The 19,728-nt window shown below is 43.2% G+C and overlaps 1 protein-coding gene across 4 annotated transcripts in view; it reads right to left on the reverse strand.

Annotated features, from left to right (window-relative positions):
* Positions 1–19,728, reverse strand: part of SS18 (SS18 subunit of BAF chromatin remodeling complex) — a 64,141-nt gene that overhangs the window by 34,619 nt on the left and 9,794 nt on the right. For 2 of the 4 annotated variants that reach the window (XM_068237288.1, XM_068237290.1), the window contains exons 4-7: positions 9,510–9,663; positions 4,052–4,273; positions 1,881–2,048; positions 161–202 (exon numbers count right to left, since the gene is read on the reverse strand). In XM_068237288.1, coding sequence (XP_068093389.1) covers positions 161–202; positions 1,881–2,048; positions 4,052–4,273; positions 9,510–9,663 — 586 coding nt within the window. The remainder of the gene's footprint in view (positions 1–160; positions 203–1,880; positions 2,049–4,051; positions 4,274–9,509; positions 9,664–19,728) is intronic. The other 2 variants (XM_068237289.1, XM_068237291.1) reach the window with 1 other exon arrangement.

Here is a 19,728-nt window from a genome sequence, read left to right on the forward strand (position 1 = left end):
GCTAGTACATCCAGGAGGCCAAAGTAGTTAGAGTGAGGACTAGTCATTTAAATTGATGTATACTATGCCCAGAGTTCTGCTTTAATAGAGTGGCAAACATGGGCCACTGAACTACTGCATAAGATAACCACAGAAAAAAGCAAAAGAAAGATGCATTTACCAAGCCCCTTTATATTGGGGAGCCTTCTGCTTTTCTCTTCATCTAGGGAAAAACAAAAAAAAGGGAAACAAAACAAAAACGTAACTATGAATTGCAATTGTGCAAGCTATAAGCCAGTAGTTCCAACGGACTATAGAGGGTTTTGTTTACTTTTTGGTAACGATTATTTTTTTTTACAATGTACCTGTGAAGGCATTGAAAGTTTTTTTTTTTCCCCCCACCTATATCATTTTTACTATGATTTATGTAGTGCTGATACATTCTGTAATATGCTACAAAAAGTAACTAAAACCTTCTAAAAACAGATCCAGTCCACATTGTTCTTTGCAGCAGTTACCATGCCATACACAAAACTTCCACAGTGTACAATGCTAGCCTATTGCACGAAAGGACTACGCAAAAACGTGTTGTCTCACCACCTCACCTGTACATAACAGGACTGGATTAGCTGGATGACCACTACCCTACATTAGGCCTTGTATACTGTGAGGTCCTAATCTATGGAAAGAAGGAGTAGCCATCATCTGTTGCAAATTCAAGTTCTTGTCCTCAAGCAATGTCTTCCCCTAACGTTAAACAAAACTAAGAGGTGTGTGTGTGTTGAATTTTCCAGCCGTTAAGCCTCCCCCTTGGCTTATACACGAGTCTTCTGGCTATGCTCCCCGCTGTCTCTGTGCCCTCCATACCACAGCAATATATTGCCTAGCACTCATTGTGTTTCATATCTATGACACCATCTAGTGGTGTCTTGAGGCACAGCAAGTGCTAGGCAAGAGCTCATCACTGCATCGGCACTGACAGTACTGCACAGGTCAGTCTTGTACTGTGCACCAACCAGGGCTGTGGAGTCAGAGTTGGAGTCGAGGAGTCGGAGCAATTTTGGGCACCCGGAGTCAGAGTTGGAGTCGTTGATTTCATAAACTGGAGGAGTCCGAGTCGGAAGATTTTTGTACCGACTCCACAGCCCTGCTGTACTCACCATGTTGCAGGAGGATGGAGGACACAGACACAACAGGACAGCCAGCTGACAAGTGCAGGATCATGCTACACTTGGTTACTTTACTGCCGCCTCCACAATTCGGGTACAGTGCATAACCCTTGGGGAGGCTGCCTCATACTGGGGGCACATCTGGCTATACTGTGGAGGGGTTTTATACTCAAAGGTGGTGGTGAATGGTGGTGGAAGCTGTGGCATGTCTATATTAGAGAACTGGAATGCGAATTACACATCGTCTCTTCGGGGTCCTATTCTAAGCACATTACATACATATGCACAACTGGTCGATATTTACCAAGACATCTGATCACTCAACAGTAGACGGAACAATTGTTTATCAGTAGTAGATCTGTTATAGAATGTCTAACTACTTGCAATTTCTGCCCATCAATCATTTGTCTCAGTTTTCAAATATCACGATTGATATTCTGATCAACCTTATTTTACTAAACAACAATGCAGATCAGTCTTTGGAGTGATTTTAGCCCTTTATATATAGAGTGCAAATGTTTAGACTTCAATTTACGACTGATTGACATTTTATCTAATGGAATGTCTAACTGGGCACCAGACAATGTGCGCATTTACAGTTGCAGTGAAGCATTGCACGTGTAATACGTAATATGACTTTTCCCCCATTGCAATACTGTCTTTATAGGATACGCGATGCCCAGAGTGAAACTAGCCTTGATTGCGAAAACTAACACTAACTAAAATCATTACCTTGCTGAGGTGGTCTATAAGGAGGAATTTGCCTCTGACCAATCATGTGGTTGCCCTGGTTGACTTGACCCATCATTCCCATAGGTGGCTGCTGACCCTGGTAATGCTGTCCACCACCCTGGGGCATGTTATACTGCTGTGAGGGTGGCTGCTGGTGCATCATAGGACCTACAAAGCAAGGGAAAAAATTACATACAATTTACAGGAAAAAAAAAAAAAAGTTTGCGCTACAGTTCAAACTAACACGGATTACACATGCTTTCTAAGTACCAGAATATTGTATTTAATTTCAGTGGATTTTTGTTTTCCATGTACAAGTTAACCTTTATTATTTAAAAAGAGGGATTACAGACACGTACGAGAGAACGGCGCCAGAGACTTGGGCGCAGGACTCAGCCAGTATATGGCTGATCCTGCTGCTGCACAAGTCCGGGCCGTGTTAGGCCCCATTCACACTTGCGGTTCGAGTCCGCAAGTGTCTGGGGTCCGGGGGCCGCAAAGAGACCGTACGGGTGGCCACAAGTTGCGGATCCGGAATGCATCAGTTCCGGCTACAATAAAGTAGCCGGAACTAGATACATTGCAGTGCCAGAAAGGCACTGCAAGCATGGGGGATACCGGCGTGTAGTCCGGGCCCCCCAAGTGGCATAGGACCAGTGCTGGAAGCATACGGTCCTATTGCCAGTGTGATGAGAAACATCCGTTTCTCATTGCACAGCATGGCCGCATGTTCGGGTAAGGATCCGGCCCGGGACTGCAGCCGCACTGGGACGGACTGAAAAATGGAGCATGTTGGAAAAAAAGTCGGATCGTCCCGGAGCTGCGTTCCCGGATCGGATCCGGACGGTCGCATGAGTGTGAATGGATACATTGATTAACAATGTATCCATTCACCATCCGCTGTGTACGGAGCATTCCGGGTCCGGGGAAGCCGGACCTGGAACGCTAATGTGAACCGGGCCTTACTATTCCCCCTCCAGGCAGACATGGATAGTGGGGGAATGAAATAATTCGGCTTCCAGAAATTGCTGGAAGCCAAATTACTGTTTTAAAAGCAACTTCAGCTCCATCTTGTGACAGTGCTGAAGTTACTCCCTGTGCCTGCGATAGCCGTAGTCCCTATTACGGCCTATGGTGGCGCCTAAGTCTCCTGCGCTGCTGCGCCCAAGTCTCCTGCACTGGATTTACCGTGTTCGTTACAGACAGCTGTAAGGGCTAGGTCACAAGTGAGACTGGGTTGCTAATCAGTCGCCAACACTAAAACTAGTCTCAGCAACAGCTAGTGCAAGCAGCTAACTGCTAAATGACGACTCAGTCGCCCATGTGACATGGCCACAAGTCAGGAAAACAAACTGCTAATGGGTAACCAGATAAGGTAAGGTAGTGGAATAGAGTTTTCGCTCCAGATTGAAAGTAAAAGTAGGTCTTCACTATTTCAGACAGTTTTTTTTTTGAACAGTAGTCTTTGAGTAGTTATACTCAAAGGGAACCTTAGAGGGATATGGATGTTTCCATTCAAACAATACCAGTTGCCTGGGAGGCCTGCTGATCTCTCTGGCTGCAGTAGTGGTTGAATCGCACCTGAAACACGCATGCAGCTAATCCAGTCTGACTTCAGTCAGAGCACCTGATCTGCATGTGTGTCGAGGGGCTGTGGCTGAAAGCATTCGAGACACAAGGTCAGCAGGAGAGTCAGGCAACTGGTATTATTTAAAAGGAAAAATACACATCCTTCTCAGTTTAGAATCCCTTTAAAGGGAACCTAAACTGAGAGGTATATGGATTTTTTTAAACAATACTAGTTGCCTGGCAGACCTGCTGATCTCTGGCTGCTGTAGTAGCCGAATCAGACCTGAAACAAGCATGCAGCAATCCAGTCTGACTTCAGTCAGAGCACCTGATTTGCATGCTTGTTCAGGGGCTGTGGCTGAAAGCATTAGAGACACAGGATCAGCAGGAGAGTTAGGCAACTGGTATTTTAAAAGGAAAGATCCATGGCCTTCTCAGTTTCAGTTCCCTTTAAATATATACTATCCCTGGAAAATCTGTTGAAGCAGAGGAGAAATATGGTCATAATTCCACCAAATTTGCAATAAAAAGATGGTTTATTGCTTTAACATTGTTTTCTGGCTTTTCCAGTAACACCAGGAGTGCTGTGCAGATACAGTTACCTTGATTTGGCTGTATGTTCATGCTTGGTCTGGGGCCATAATTGCCTATTGACTGGCCTTGAGTCATGCTCATCTGATTCTGGACTGGTATATTTTGTGAAGATGGCACAGAGTGGTTATAGCCTCCCATGGAACCATGATTGTTAGAATGCATAGGCATTGAACTATTTGACATGTTATGTTGATTTGGTCCTGGTCCTTGCATAGGCATGTGATTGGGTCCTGGAGAAGAATTAAAATAAACAAACTGTTAAAAACAAAGACAGCACTAAGTAAATTGAACACATTAACTGCAAAAAAAAAAGTAGGCTACCTGATGATCCGCAGGGCTGAGTGGATCAGGTAGCCGCAAAAAAACGCTCCCAGCTGTTCCTGTGGGCCGCAATGCCCCACTTTCGCTTGCATGACCCCTGGGTCACGATGTTGCACTGAGAGACTGTGTGTCTCTTATAGCGTGCAGGGAGGCACGGCCAGAGGAGAGAGATGCCCAATGGCAGGTCAGGAAACCCTGTAAGAGCACCCCTGGCGGGCGTTTTAAACAGGGAATTCCTCTCCCCTCTGTTTACCTCCAAGTTAGTGGGGGCTATAGCGCGCTGGGGAAGGGCAGAGAGCAGCAGTTGGGGGACACAGAGCCATGTCATTAGGCAGAGAACATGGCTCTGTGTCCCATCTGCCCCCAGAAGATCCACCTCGGGTTCTCTTTAAGGTGGCCACACACACCATACAATAAAATGATCCAGTTTTATGGCAATTCAATAAAAACAATTGGGTATCCCGAAAAATCAAAACGTTTTTTCCCCCCCATTAGTTCAAGAAATCTGATCGAATTTCCCATTTTTATTCGATAAAAGAAGATAGGGAGTGTTGGATTTTTCTGATCAATTTTTATGAAAATTGAATAGTGTGTAGTAGATTGACAATTACTATTTGATATATTGTAGTGATGATGGAGTGAGGGAGGGGGGGAGGAGAGGAAAGAAAATCAAACTATGATGCAGACCTGAGACCCACGTATGATGGCTTCACAGCTGTCACATGGTCATATCTGGGTCACATAACGGCTGAGTTTGAATAAAAAAAAAAAAAAAAAAAAAAAAAAAAAAAAAAAAAGATTGACAATTACTTGATATTCCGAACCAAGCAAAGGTTTTCATAAATGGGGGAAAATTGAACATGTGTGGTACATCGGTCAGATTTTTGTTATGTTACGGTCAGTCAGAAAAATTGATTGCAATTCTTGAATTGAAGATATTTAGAAAATTGTATGGTGTGTGGCCAGCATTGGAATGTTCCTAAACCTCTTAAACATGGTGTGCTTTCTGGAGTTCAGAAATCTTAAAGGGAACCTTAACTGAAAGGGATATGGATGTTTCCTTTTAAACAATACCAGTTGCCTGGCAGTCCTGCTGATGTCTTTGGCTGTAGCAGTGGCTGAATCACAGACCTGAAACAAGCATGCAGCTAATCCAGTCTGACTTCAGTCATAGCACCCGATCTGCATGCTTGTTGAGGGGCCGTGGCTGAAAGTATTAGAGACACAGGATCAGCAGGAGAGTCGGGCAACTGGTATTTTTTTAAAAGGAAAAATCCATATCCTTCTCAGTTTAGGTTCCCTTTAACAATATACATTGGTGAGACAATAGTATTTACATGTACCTCTTGAATTGTTGCCTTTGTCTACAATGTAAAAAGGTCTCTTGAAGTAGAACTGAGGATTCTGTAAATTCAAAGTGTTTCACTTACCTGGGGTCTCCCTTAAAGTGGACCCAAATTAAAAATACAAGATTTCAGAAATAAAATCTATTTTCTAAATTAGAATAATAAATAGCAGCCTTTTTTCAGTTGCATGACGACAAATATAAAATATTTTACATTTATTGGAGGAACCCCTCCCTTCCTTTTAAATTGCCGGGATTTTTCTGGCAAACTGGTGGAGTAGATGGTGTCCGACAATGGAGGAATTGCTAATGGCTGCCCCCAGTATAACCCTAGTTATTAAAAGAGAAGGGTGAAAAGCATGCACTGAAATGATCATAGGCTTGAATGAGTGTTTATTTATCTTTGTATGTGTCAGAGTGGTGCAACTAAATATTTTGAATTAAAAAAATTTTTTGGTTTGGATCCGCTTTAAGCCCCCTGAAGCCGCCCTGTCCGCATCTTTCTACGAGTTCCTGTTCTGCAGGATGCTATTGCAGACATGAACGCAAAGAAAAATACAAGTGGCTTGGGGCGCGCAGGCGCAGTTGCCGCTGACTTACAAGTTGGCAGTAATGGAACTACATTGTGGTGAGAGAACGGAGGATTACGGAGGATCGTGGAGGAGCAGCCCGGAACAGGACGGCTGCAGAGGGGCCCCACGTAAGTGAAACACAAATGTGTCTCAGTCATGGCTGAAGAAAAACTATCCAGTCAAAAACATTTTAAAATTCAAATTTTCTATACATTTGATTGTCCAAATATTTAGCCTACTGGCTTTTGTCCAAACAATGTTATCTGTGTAAGAATCACAAATCTCTCCCCCCCCCCCCCCCCCCCCACACACACACACAAACTTAAATGAAAATGTAATGAATACCACCACTCATGCACCATATCAAAGTCAGCATTCTTATTCTGATCACATCATACTAAATTAATCCAAAGACACAGGACTTGTACAGGGGCACTAGCTAAAGTGAATAGGAACCGCTGGGGGAAAAAAAAACAAAAACAAAAAAAAACACCACATTAACTGGATACTTACCCTAAGAAGAGGGAAGGCTCTGGGACCAACAGAGCCTTCCCATTCCTCTCACAGATGCCCCCTTCCAGTGCTGGCTCCCCCAGTATCAGTATTCAACCAAATTGGTCAAATACTGCTTTCTGCCGCTGAAGAAGGCTTCAGAAGCCCAAGTGCTCCCGAAGATGGACGGCTCCATACTGCACCTGGGCGAGCACACTCGTGCGCTCACGTAGGCGCAGTACAGAGCCAGCTGTCTTTGGGAGCACTCTGCTACCAAAGCCTCCTTCGGTGTGGGATTCTAATGCCTAGTACACACCATACCATTTTCAGTTAGATTTTCTGTTATTACATTATTTATTAGTTACATTATTTTCTGTAGAGGCTGGTCATTATCTCTGGTGCATTGTCTTCTGGTTATCTCCTGCTGAGTAGAACAATGCTTAATTGCTAGGCAGATAGATGTTAGATAGATAATTTCCAACATGTTGGAAATTATCTGACAGCTAAATCTTATGTCGGGAATACACGGTACAAACTCGTACCGCTCGATTATGCCGCCGGATCGATTTCCGCTCGTCCCCGCGGGCGATTCTCTTATCTTCTGCTCGTTTTCCTTATCTTTTTCCATTGTCCCGCCTGCGGTCTAGAGCGCCGTATCGATCCAGCGGGTCATCGGACATGTCGAAAATTATCAAGCCATCTAATGTGTATCCGTGTATTCCCAGCACCACAGAAAATCTAAGGGCTCGTTTCCACCATAGCGAATCCGCATACGGCGCCGACATGCGGATTCGCTTGGTACATTGAAGTGGCCGGGGCTGTTTCCATATGTGCGGCGTGCGGGAGCGATTTGGCGGCGGGCCAAATCTGCACGACGGGACCCACAGAATTCGCCTGCGTCGGGAATCCATGCGAATCGCCGCTAATGTATTTAATAGGAAAAACGCATGCGTTTTTTACATGCGTTTTTACCCGCGATTCGCGTGCGATTTCGCACCTTTTTCAATGTTATTTTGCCCTGGCAGAGTCATCTTTAATTTCGCATGGCTCCCTGCCATGCGAAATCGCACGCGAAATCGTGGGTAAAAACGCATGCGGAAACGCATCCGCATGCGTTTTTACAAGCGTCGGGATGCCGGCGAAATCGCGTCGCAACAGTGGAAACGGGCCCTAACAGAAAATTGTATGGTGTGTACCTAGCATAACAAAAAGGGGTCAGCGCTGCAACAAGGGCACTGTGAAAGGAGCGGAAAGGCTCTATAGGACCCAGAGCCTTCCCTCTCAAGTATGGTTCATATTTTTTTTTGTAAATTCCCATTAGCTTTAAAGGGGCACTACAGCGAAAAAATTATAAAATTTAAAATCTGTGCAAACATATGCCAATAAGAAGTATATTTTTCCAGAGTAAAATGAGCCATAAATTAATTACTTTTCTCCTATAATGCTGTCACAGTAAGCAGTAGAAATCTGACAGAAGTGACTATGTTTTGGAATAGTCTATCTCTTCATAGGGGATTCTCAGCAAGGCTTTTATCCTTTATAAAGATATTCCCTAAAAAGGATTTAAACAATGATGCTGGCCAGCTTCCCTGCTCGCTACAGTTTTTTGGCAGTTGGACAGAGCAACTGCCATTCACTAAGTGCTTTTGAAAATAAATATATCCCTGAGAATTCCCTATAAAGAGATGGACTAGCCCAAAACCTGTTACTTCTGTCAGATTTCTACAACCTACTGTAAGTGACAGCAACATAGGAGAAAAGTAATTTATGGCTCATTTTACTCTGGAAAAAGTGTATTTGTACATGTTTGCACATATTTTAAATTTTATAATTTTTCGCTGCAGTGCCCCTTTAACTGTTACTGTTTGGCATCTTATTAAAGATCCTCATCTAATTTCTACATGTAACGTTACCCAATATTGTTATTTTGCATGATTGGATGGCTCTTGTGCCATCTTTGGAGGATTGCTGTTTATTTCTGAATACATATTTTGTATCATGTACTTATTTGGTGTAACATCTCAGTTCTGACTGTACTGTATCTAGCGATTTGTCTTTAAAAAAAAAAAAAAAAAAAAAAAAAAAAAAAGAGAAACTCTCCCCCCCTCCCCAAAAAAATCAAAATGTAATATTAAGAAGATGCATATACAGGGAGACACATATTGCATGTATTACAAGGGAAATAACTTAGTCTCTGATGTGACGCAACTCATTCCATTCTGTCCGTCTCACATCTTGGATCGGTATTATACGTTTACATTCCTGAACAGAATGTGCATAACATAACTGGTGCCAAAATGAAAGCGAAAGCTGTAATACTATGTAAGAAACACAAAATAAGCAAATATCAAATGATCAGCTGGCAATGAAAGGGTGACAAGCAGTAAAGCACACCTCTGTTGTGAAGAGGGGGGGTTATTTTTGTGATGCCAGTGGACAATAGCTCCTGAAAATGCTTCTGAGAGCCAGCTGCACTGTGTGGCTTCACACAGACTAAATTTAGACAGTTCTGTTCATCACAGCAATGCTGTGTGTCAGCCACATCAAAGCCCAAGGGCAGAAAGATAAACAGTGAATACAGGTCACGTAGCTCTGTAGCTAACAAACTGTAAGAGAGCTTGCACTCCAGGGTATTCAAGGCAGTTTTGTCATCAGCAATCTAGTATCCCCCGAGTCTGCACGTCGATTGGTTGCCTAGCAACCATGGTGGTAATACCTAGGGGAAGGCAATCTTACCAGGCATCTGGCCGTTCATCTGGTTCTGCATGTGTGGCGCAGGCGGGCCCCCTCCTACCATTCCTTCTGAAGGCATGTTGTGTGAACGTGGTGGCTGTGGAGGTCCGCTCTGATTCATTCCTGTCGGACCCATAGGCATATTCTGTGTGGGTAGCTAAAGAAGATTTATAAATATAATTCAATGCAAGGTACAAATTAAATTCAATGCACTATTACACATACTGGCTTAGCGAGAAAAAGATTTCTACTGAAGTCCCCATGTAATAAATCTTCCAGAAACACGTTCACATCTATAAAAGCAAGCTAATTGAAACAATAGAAAGTATGTACTGTGCAAAGCTTAGTGAAACAATGTAAATTATATATTGTAATTTTCACACAAAATGATGGATGTAATGTGTAATATATCATTTTAACTTGTAAACAAAGAGGACAGGAAACCCCTATGACATTCCATGAGGTAGCTAAATCTCTTAAACAATTACCATATGTGAGCGTGACAGCTGTACAGTAATTGCCCATCTGCAGCTGACCCAATCGGACAGTTATTTTTTTGTTTACCGCTGTCTTTGTAAACCTGGAAACATTACCTGACAAGGATATTTACATCCTTATTGAGGCACTGGTGTAAAGCAGTGTTGCCAACTCATTCCTTTAATTACTGACATCTACGTTATACAGGTTCTGGGGCTATTTAAACAATCATTGCCTTAACTGCATCTACCTAGCCACAGAACCTGTATAATTCATATGTGTCAGTAATTAAAGATGAGTTGGCAACACTGGTGTTAAGCCTCCTTTGTGATTAGAAGATAGGATCCTTAAAGAGAAACCATAACCAAGACATATCCCAATCAGTAGCTGATAACCCTTTCCCATGAGAAATCTTTTCCTTTTTACAAACTGATCATCAGGGGGCTCTGTGTGGCTGATATTGTGATGAAACCCCTCCCACAACGTGATATAAGGACCATGGTCCTGACAGTTTCCTGTCTATGAACTTCATTGCATTGTGGGAAATAACAGTCGTTTACAGCTGGGTCCAACTGCAAAAAAAAAAAAAAAAAAAAAAAAAAAAAAAAAAAAAAAAAAAAAAAAAAAAGCAGAATCTCCTTCCACTGACATCACCTGCCAGCAGTAAAAATGTCAGCATGTGGTAAATGTCAGAATGTAAATCAGGGAGAGGAAACATTTTAAAATGGAAAAAAAACACTGACTAAATCATTTATACATAATTATTGTAAAAATGAAGCACTTTATTACATTATTTTCACTGGAGTTCCTTAAGAACCCTCAGCAGGTTGTAAAGTACCCCACACTGACTGCATATCTGCCCAAGAGAGGGTCAATGAAGACCAAGTCATCAGTCACTATGCAAACAGTCAACATTTTTGGTGACTGCAAAATGTCAAGGGGTTAAGTTAGGCGAGTTTACTAGAAGTGCTAGTATTTTTAGGAGTACTAGAGTCCAGTGTGTTTTGTGCTTGGCGTTTTCCATTTGACAGAAAATTTTAAAATTCAAATGAAAAGGACTTGGACAAAAAAAAAATAAAAAAATGATGAGATCCTTTGGAGACAATTCCTGCAAAAAGCTATTCCTGTATTTTTTTCCAATGAGACATCTGCACCTGTTTTAAAGAGAACCCGAGGTGGGTTTGAAGATTATTATCTGCATACAGAGGCTGGATCTGCCTATACAGCCCAGCCTCTGTTGCTATCCCAAACCCCCCTAAGGTCCCCCTGCACTCTGCAATCCCTCATAAATCACAGCCACGCTGCTGACAAACAGCTTGTCAGAGCTGGCTGTGTTTATCTTTATAGTGTCAGTCTGCTGCTCTCCCCGCCTCCTGCAGAACTCCAGTCCCCGCCTGCATCCCTTCCCTCCCTGCTGATTGGAGGGAAGGGATGGGGGCTGGGACCGGAGCTATGCAGGAGGCGGGGGAGCAGCTGAGACTGACACTACAGATGTAAACACAGCCTCACAGCATGGCTGTGATTTATGAGGGATTGCAGAGTGCAGGAGGACCTTAGTGGGGTTTGGGATAGCAACAGAGGCTGGGCTGTATAGGCAGATCCAGCCTCTGTATGCAGATAACATTCTTTAAACACACCTCGGGTTCTCTTTAAGTATGCGGTTAGGCCCCTTCTTCCATAGTACCTTGTGCAGATTTCAGTTTTCCATTGATAAACTGGCAGCAGATGGGTATTAACAGGAAACTAGCCAAGATCAGGATGGGCAAGGGTTAAGGTTTCAAGCAGAGGTGAACCCAATGGATCAAGACTAAGAACAGAAGAACAGTCAGACACACTGAGTCAAAACAGGAGCATCAATAACAGAGGTAAGGCAGGCCAGACAGCTGAGGCATAGTCAGGCAAACCACTAGTTGGTTCCTTGGAGCATGCACACACAGTGCCAGAGAAACGTCTGATAAGTTTTACACCTGGTACTTTTTTTAAACTTCACATACCCACTTCCTTTCTTACGTTACTTGGCACTGCCACAGCTATTGCCACCGTAGTTTTAAGGTTGTCTACAACCATGACATCCAGTTAACTGCCAATATCTGCCTGCCAGTCTGGAAGTCTCACACAATATTACCCTGGTTATCCTGTTGATTCTACCAACTGGAGTTCAGAGGGTTTAGCCCATATACTATGCAAATGTTCCTATACACGATGCCAGCAAGCTCTCAGCCGCACATTTTGTGGGCGCCAACTTAGTAATGTACTCCTGGATAATTTGTCACAGTACTAAATGAACCCCAACCCAGACCCTACCCATCTACTTTTTAGATGGTGTGAAACCATTGCACATTGTTAGAAACATCCAGATCTTCACAGCAGCAGCCTCTATGTCCACCTTTGGCCAGGTCCTGACAACTACCAGAACCTATGCATTTATGGCATGGATCTTGTTTTTCAGGACGTTTTAGACTTTGCCAGTACTTCAATATCACCTGCAATTCATGAGCATTATGCTACAGTCTGCCTTAAAGAAAACCTGAACTGAAAATTAAAAGTCAAAATAAGCATACACAAGTCATACTTACCTTCCATGTAGTCTACTCCTCAGTGTCTTTCTCCTCTCCTGCGTCCTGTTTGTTCACTGTGATCAAGGGAATTTTCTGTCCTCCATTTTGAAAATGGCCATTACCCATAACAGCTTTCTGGTCAGCACACAGTTAAACTGTAACATCGCCCACTTGAGCCATAGGGAAACAGACATTTACCTGGTACATCAGTTTTCCTCTCTGCTATAACTGACAGCAACTGATATTTTACTGACAGCAACTGATATATATTTCAGATCTGACAAAATATTGTCAGAACTGGAAGGGATTATTGTCAGAAGAAAATGGTGAGCTTCTGAGAGGTACTGATGGTGAGGTAACTATAATGTTCATTTGAAGTTACCTCATGTGTTTATTTTAAATATTTTTACTCAGTACAGGTTCTCTTTAACTGCGACGACAGAAAGTGTGTTATTTACAGCACTATTAATAAAGGGAGGAACATAACCTAATTCTATGTTGTAGGAATGGTACATGCACAATGTTTCTCGTGTCACCCTTTAGGATTAAAATGTTTTACAATGTTTTCCATGACTTGCAGGGCTAAAGTGCCATTAAGTCATGCTTAGTTTAATGTAACTGCAGTGATGAATGACTCCTACTTACTGTATTGACTTGTTACCATGCTAAGGAGACATGCTTTCCCACAAAATATTCTCAATTCACCTGCGAGTACATAAAATTCAACAGTTCTGCTGACAATTATATAGACTTCACTACTGACATTGATATACACTGAGCGGATGTCAACACCTGACTGTTAGTTTTTAGGAGACATTTTTCTTTTTAAGAATCAGTGGTGAGACATTATTATGCTTAGGCCTCATTTCCACTTGTGCGCTTCTGTCCACTTTTCAGCAACATGTATCAATCTGTAACATTGATTTGCTGATAAAAAGCAGACAGAAGCGCACAAAGGCCTCGTTCACATTATGTAGTGCAAATGGCAGTGCGATCTGAACGCAACGTGTACGATCGCACGCCATCTGCGTCGCTGATCCCATTCATTACAGTTAATGGGTCAGCTCTGCGCTTGTGGGCAGAACGCATGCAGCAGTATGCAAGCACATCACACTGCTGCGCAGCGCCTTTGATTTGAATAGCAGAAAGGCTGTCTATGCCCTTCTGCCGTTCTTGCGTGTTGCACATAATAAGCACTTCCAAATGCACACGGAAGCACGTATGATGTGAACGAGCCCTAAGTGGAAATGAGGCCTTACCATGAATGTTCTGCTGTGGAGCTCCACATATCCAATGACCTTGGAGGGGTTTCGTTTTTACAGTGCAATATAGTTATGTGTGCAATATATTTACAAGCACAGAGGCATTCTGCATAGCTTTTTAAAATCAGATCTCCATGAACTGTCATAGGATAAGGCATGAAAACAAAATACATGATCATACCTATTATGTTTTTTGACTTTCAGGAGAGATCAGCTGCAGAAATTTGAAACACTGTTTCTGGTCAGTTGGCAGACAATTTATTTGAATACAGTGTAAACTGTTCCAGGAACAAAAAAAAGCTGCATGCGGCTTCTAGGGTCACCTAGCCGCCGCGTCATGTCCCCTTGCGGGGATTATAATCGCCAATCGCGATGGGAAGCAGACGATCGCCGTACCGCCGCCCACGAACGAGACAGCACAGGACAATGCGGCTTCCGGCTGTTCTTGTGAACCAGCACTAACAGAATCATTGCTGTCTGTGGGCTCACAGCAACTTTTTTTTTGTTTTGTTTTTTTTGCTTTAACAAGGTAGTTTGGCTTTAACAAGGTACTGAATGACGGTTTTTGCATATTTTTGAGGATTTCATGGGAATGTGACAATGTGCAGTTACTACATTCAGATTAAGTACATTCCTGCACCATCAAAGGGAGAACCACCAAAAGAAGCAACATCTTAGCTGTGATGACGTGACACACTTATACGTTCTGTGCTGGTATAGCAAGATGTTGCTTATCAAATCGAAATGTCATAAACATTTTTGCTCGTCTTGCAAAGTGCTGTTACACCAAGTTACTCAATTCAAGGGTGAAGGTGTCCATACATCTAGCGACTTGGCAGCTGATCATCCATCCGATTCCATAATTATCGACTCAGATGAAAATTGCTACTGCCAACTGCATGCCCAATGGAAGATGCGACCAATTTCGGACCAAGCATGTCGATTGGACATGGTGCTAGAAGTCAGACCTTTGTGGTAAAATTCGGGTGTGCGGCGATAACATCGAGCGATAGACTAGTGACAAAACCCCCAGAGCTGTTCCCCCAGTATATAAATGTACATGCGTGCATTTATACATTACCTGTCCTGTGTCGCGGTGCCCGTCCATCTCACAAATCCGCTCTTCCATTAGAGGTATACACGTCACCACATAACATGCGGTGCATGGGACATCAAACATGCATCCCATATATACCACTAATGGAAGAGCGGTGGATTTGGAAGACGGATGGGCACAGCGACACAGGACAGGTAATGTATAAATGCACACATATCTAAAAAGGCAGCCAACGCAGCGGGCTCGGACGATTCCTGAGAGATTTCATGTTGAAATCTATTGGGAATAGCCCTGTGGTGTATGGGCAGCTGACAGATCTCTCTATAATCAGATTCAATCAGAGAGAGATTTGTCTCTTGGTTGAATCTGCCCAACATCGCTAGATGTACAGCTACCTGTACTGTATAACTAGAGATACCGATTTGCAAGACCGCTTTAGGGCTGTTTCACACCAAAAGCACTTTTCTGTTTGTCAGCGTTTTGGGAAATGCTTAGAAAATAAAATGCCATAGGCTGCGTCGCACCAGGGAGAATTTTTTTTTTTTAATCAAAATCTCAATGTTTTCTACATTTAATCAAACCGACTGATATACCTAGAGGGAGACCTATTTAATACTACCTGAAGTTCTCTTTTTTGGGGTGTATACATATACATTAATAGAGAAGTTAAAGACATTGAAGTAAAAAAACAAAACAAAAAACAATACAGAGACACTTGAGATAATAAGCAGACAGAGCTCTCTGCAACTTCGAAAGAAAGTTGGGGAGCTCAGTGGCTCTTTTGCATAGATAACTGGACTTTAACTTTTCCTGTACTGGAAACAATATTATGCTGGATACACACCATGCGTTTCCGCGTTCGATGCATCCGTCGATACGATTATTTCCGACATGTCCGATTCGCGGTTCGAAAGGATCGTTAGGTCGATTTGCCATACTTTACATGGCATTCGACCTAAACATAATCGAAAATGCGCTCGGATATGCTCGGAAATAATCAAATCGACGCGTATCGACGGACGCGTGCGACGCGGAAACTCATGATGTGTATTCAGCAATAGAATGATGTCTCTGGCTGGTTTCTTAGCTGGACTACACATACAAATTATATCCTATTTTTCACTTCAGTGTCTCTTTAAGGCTACTTGCACACCAAGACGTTGCGTTAGGTGCTACGTTAAGGTGGCATAACGTGCACCTAACGCAACGTATGGTGGTGCGGGAGAGGACGGTAGAGTGAGCCGCGTTAGGCGGCTCTATCCGTATAAGGTCTCCCAGAGTGGCGCTGATTGGCCGGCGGGACCACGTGATGCGGAGCGAGACACTCCGCATCACGTGATCCCGCCGGCAAATCAGCGGCCGCCAGTGCAGTGAATATTAAGTAGCCATGTGCGCGGCTACTGTAGCTGCATCTCCCCGCCTCCTCTCCGCCCCCCCTGAGCATGTGCAAAACAGTCTAACGTGGCTATAGCCGCTCTAACGCCGTAGCATGCTGCACTTTCGGGAGAACGTGCAGCGTTACATGTAACGCAACGTGGGCTGTGTGAAGAGCCCACTTGTGTTACATTGCTGTGCGTTAGGGGAGCGTTACAGGTGCACTAACGTGCGCCTGTAACGTCTTAGTGTGTAAGCAGCCTAAAGGCACCCTGAAGTAAACCTGAGCAATACAAACTTACCTTATGGTTACATACAGGTTACTTACTACATATGGAAATTAGTAGAGTTGCTAAAGAATGTCATGAGGAAATCCATACCCTATGACCTTTAAGTCTTCCTATTGCTCACTTTAAACTTTGCATTATAATATCTACTGCAATTCTTGGAACCGATGAATGCGCGCTTTATCATAACATCCGTTTATTTACATTCTGTAGGTTTTCTTCAAGGTCCTTTAAAGGAAGCTTTCTGTTTTCATAAGTACCAGGAGGATGAGCAAGCACATTATTACTCACAGCACCCCCTAGCCACAAGTCCCTCAATCCTCACTGAAGATCCACTACAAACCAACATTGACCAGGTATGGAAATGTATCAAGTAGAGAAAAAGCACCAATTACAAATAAGGAAAACTACAAAATTGTCCAAACCGTGTAACTGTCTAATGCCTGGTAAAACACCAATGCCAGGTACAAATGTATAACTGTATAATGCTTGGTACATAGGCCTTTTCCTGTTAGATTGACTGGTCGAATCAATTTCCGGCAGGTCTAATCAGGTTTTAGATCGATTTTTAGAGAAGTGAGCATAAAATGAACCAGAAAAAACGATCCGGTTGGACCTGATGGAAATTAGCCATCCAACCCGATCTGACAGTAAATTGTATGGTGTGTACCAGGCATAATCTTTGATTTAGTAAAACATTGAAGGCCAGCAAGAGACCAAAACGGACTCTGTAACTAAAGCCCCAAACACACGCTCAACAGCGGTCTTTTATGCAACACAATTATCAAACAACTCTTGTTGTGAAACAAGTTGAACAACCAAGAAAAAGTTGCTTGCTACTGTTCACACAACTGATAAGACGTCAATCCAACAGTTGGATTGACGTCTTATCAGTTGTGTGAACTATAGCAGGCAACTTTTTTTGGGTTGTTCAACTTGTTGCAAAACAAGAGTTGTTTGATAATTGTGTTGCATAAAAGACCGCTGTTGAGCGTGTGTTTGGGGCTTTAGGGTAAGCCTGTATTGTATGTAGTGGGTTCATGCTCTAGTGGATTCACAACAGTTAATTGAGCTTTCTATATAGAAGTTCTGAATTTTTCAGTTCTGATTTGAGTCAGAATTATATTTTTGTACACTGCTTATTTGCATACACTTCTACAAACAGGGAACATGTACAAAAATATTTGCAGAACTTACATGAGGTTATTTTATTAACAGATTCACCCACTCCTTACATCAAACCGTATACTGTAATCCCTTTATACTAAGATTCAAGGGACCTGGCAAAGTAGTTTACTATATCAGAATTGGTCATACATTGTATATCGAAAGAAAAAAGCAAATTAGGCACCAAGCCTTCCCCAATCTAACTCTTGAAGTGTGTTTTTGTTGATACCTTGACATGATGGTGCATTTTTTTTTTCATGTTTTTCATACGTGATCTCCCCAAGCTCTTTTACCCCGGTGCTCCACCTGGCTAGTTTTGGTTATCACCCAGCTGTCATCAGCTCACTTCCTCCTATGCTGTAAGCAGAGTTGCACACAGAAGCACCAGCCCTCCATTCTCTCAACTCGCCCCACCCAGCTAGAAAAATAATTCTAGGGAGAACACTGCATACATCGTATATTCATACAGGCACATGGTCAGTATCTGGGGACCAAGTTTACTATAGCCAGAGGTTTACTAAAATGAGACTGTACTGTATTATTGGGGGGTTGGGGGGGGGGGGTCAGGGACCCTCGTTTAGCCGCGGGATAGCGGCGTTTTAGCAGGGGCACACATGCCCCTGCTGACTATGAGACAAGAAGCGAGATTTATTCTCGCTTCAGTGTCTTTAAACATATCTACAGGGCTTTGTGGTTTTCTGACAAGTGAAGGGGGTGGGTGGGGTGTTTGTATAATTCTTAGCACAGGGTTGTGCTTTAAAATGCAGAGTCTGAAATATTTCATAGTTTCCAATGTAAAAAAATGTGCATGGCACAAAACCCAGCTATGTTTACTTTTCTAAATGTGAACTTCCCAAATCCCGATCACCCACAGAATGTAGTCAGAGCTGATGCTGCTCATCTCCTCTTTGCAGCTGCTGAGAGACATGAATAGTCTGTGGCAAGAGCTGCAGCTCTTAAAGATAACCAGAGATCTCCCATGATAAAGTTTTTTTTAACTTACCTAGGGCTTCCTCCAGCCCCATAAGCACGGGTCCGCACCTCGCCATCCTCCCACGGTCCTCCGTTTAGCGGCAATCAGCCCCGGTATCTGGCTCAGTGACGTCAGCCGGGGTCTTCTGCGCATGCACAGGAGGTCCGCACATGCATAGAAGACCCAAACTGGAGCCGACTGAGCAAGTTACCAGGGCTGATTGTGGACGGAGGACAACGGGAAGTCAGGTCCAGTGCACACCAAAAGATCTGCAATACGCTAGCGGTTTTGGGAGCTGATTTCAGAGCGATTCTAGGTATGTTTAGAGAGGTTTTCTAAACATACCTAGCGGTTTTGGGTGCGTTTTTGTGTAGCAGATTACACATATTGTTACAGTAAAAGCTGTTACTGAACAGCTTCTGTAACAAAAATGCCTGGCAAACCGCTCTGAAGTAGCGTTTTTCAGAGCGGTTTGTGTTTTTCCTATACTTTACATTGAGGACTAAACGCTTCCGAAAACCGCAAACGCGCAGCAGGAGGCGCGTTTGCGGCTTGGCAAAAACCTCAAACCGCCGGTGTGCACCATCCCATTGCAATACATTAGCCAAGCGTTTTTCCAGGCGGATGCGGCTCAGTGTGCACTAGGCCTCAGTGAGGGATGCATCCATGCTTATGGGGCTGGAAGAAGCCCCGGGTAAGGAAAAAAACAAAACACTTTATCATGGGAAGGCTATTCATTTCTGTCCGTTATAGCCTACTTACCATTTCCAAACCCATCCAAATGTGCATACATAAAGCAATGAAAGAGCTAAGAGAAATGCATTTTTTTTTTTGCATGCATAGTCATGAGAGCAGCACATGGTTCTTAACAAGTTGCAGTGCTAGCCACAAACCGTTACTATGGGGATTGATCAGGTGGTCTGCACCATGCTGGCTAACCAGGAGTTCGTTACCTGGTAATGTCTTTTTGGTAACCCTTCAGGACAGGTACATGTTGAAACTCATGGCAATAAGAACTACAGGAAGAAGCTCACTGATAAATCCTGCTCAGCATTCTACCATTAGTG

The sequence above is a fragment of the Hyperolius riggenbachi genome, chromosome 5, assembly GCF_040937935.1.
Source record: "Hyperolius riggenbachi isolate aHypRig1 chromosome 5, aHypRig1.pri, whole genome shotgun sequence".
Taxonomy (NCBI): Eukaryota; Metazoa; Chordata; class Amphibia; order Anura; family Hyperoliidae; genus Hyperolius; species Hyperolius riggenbachi.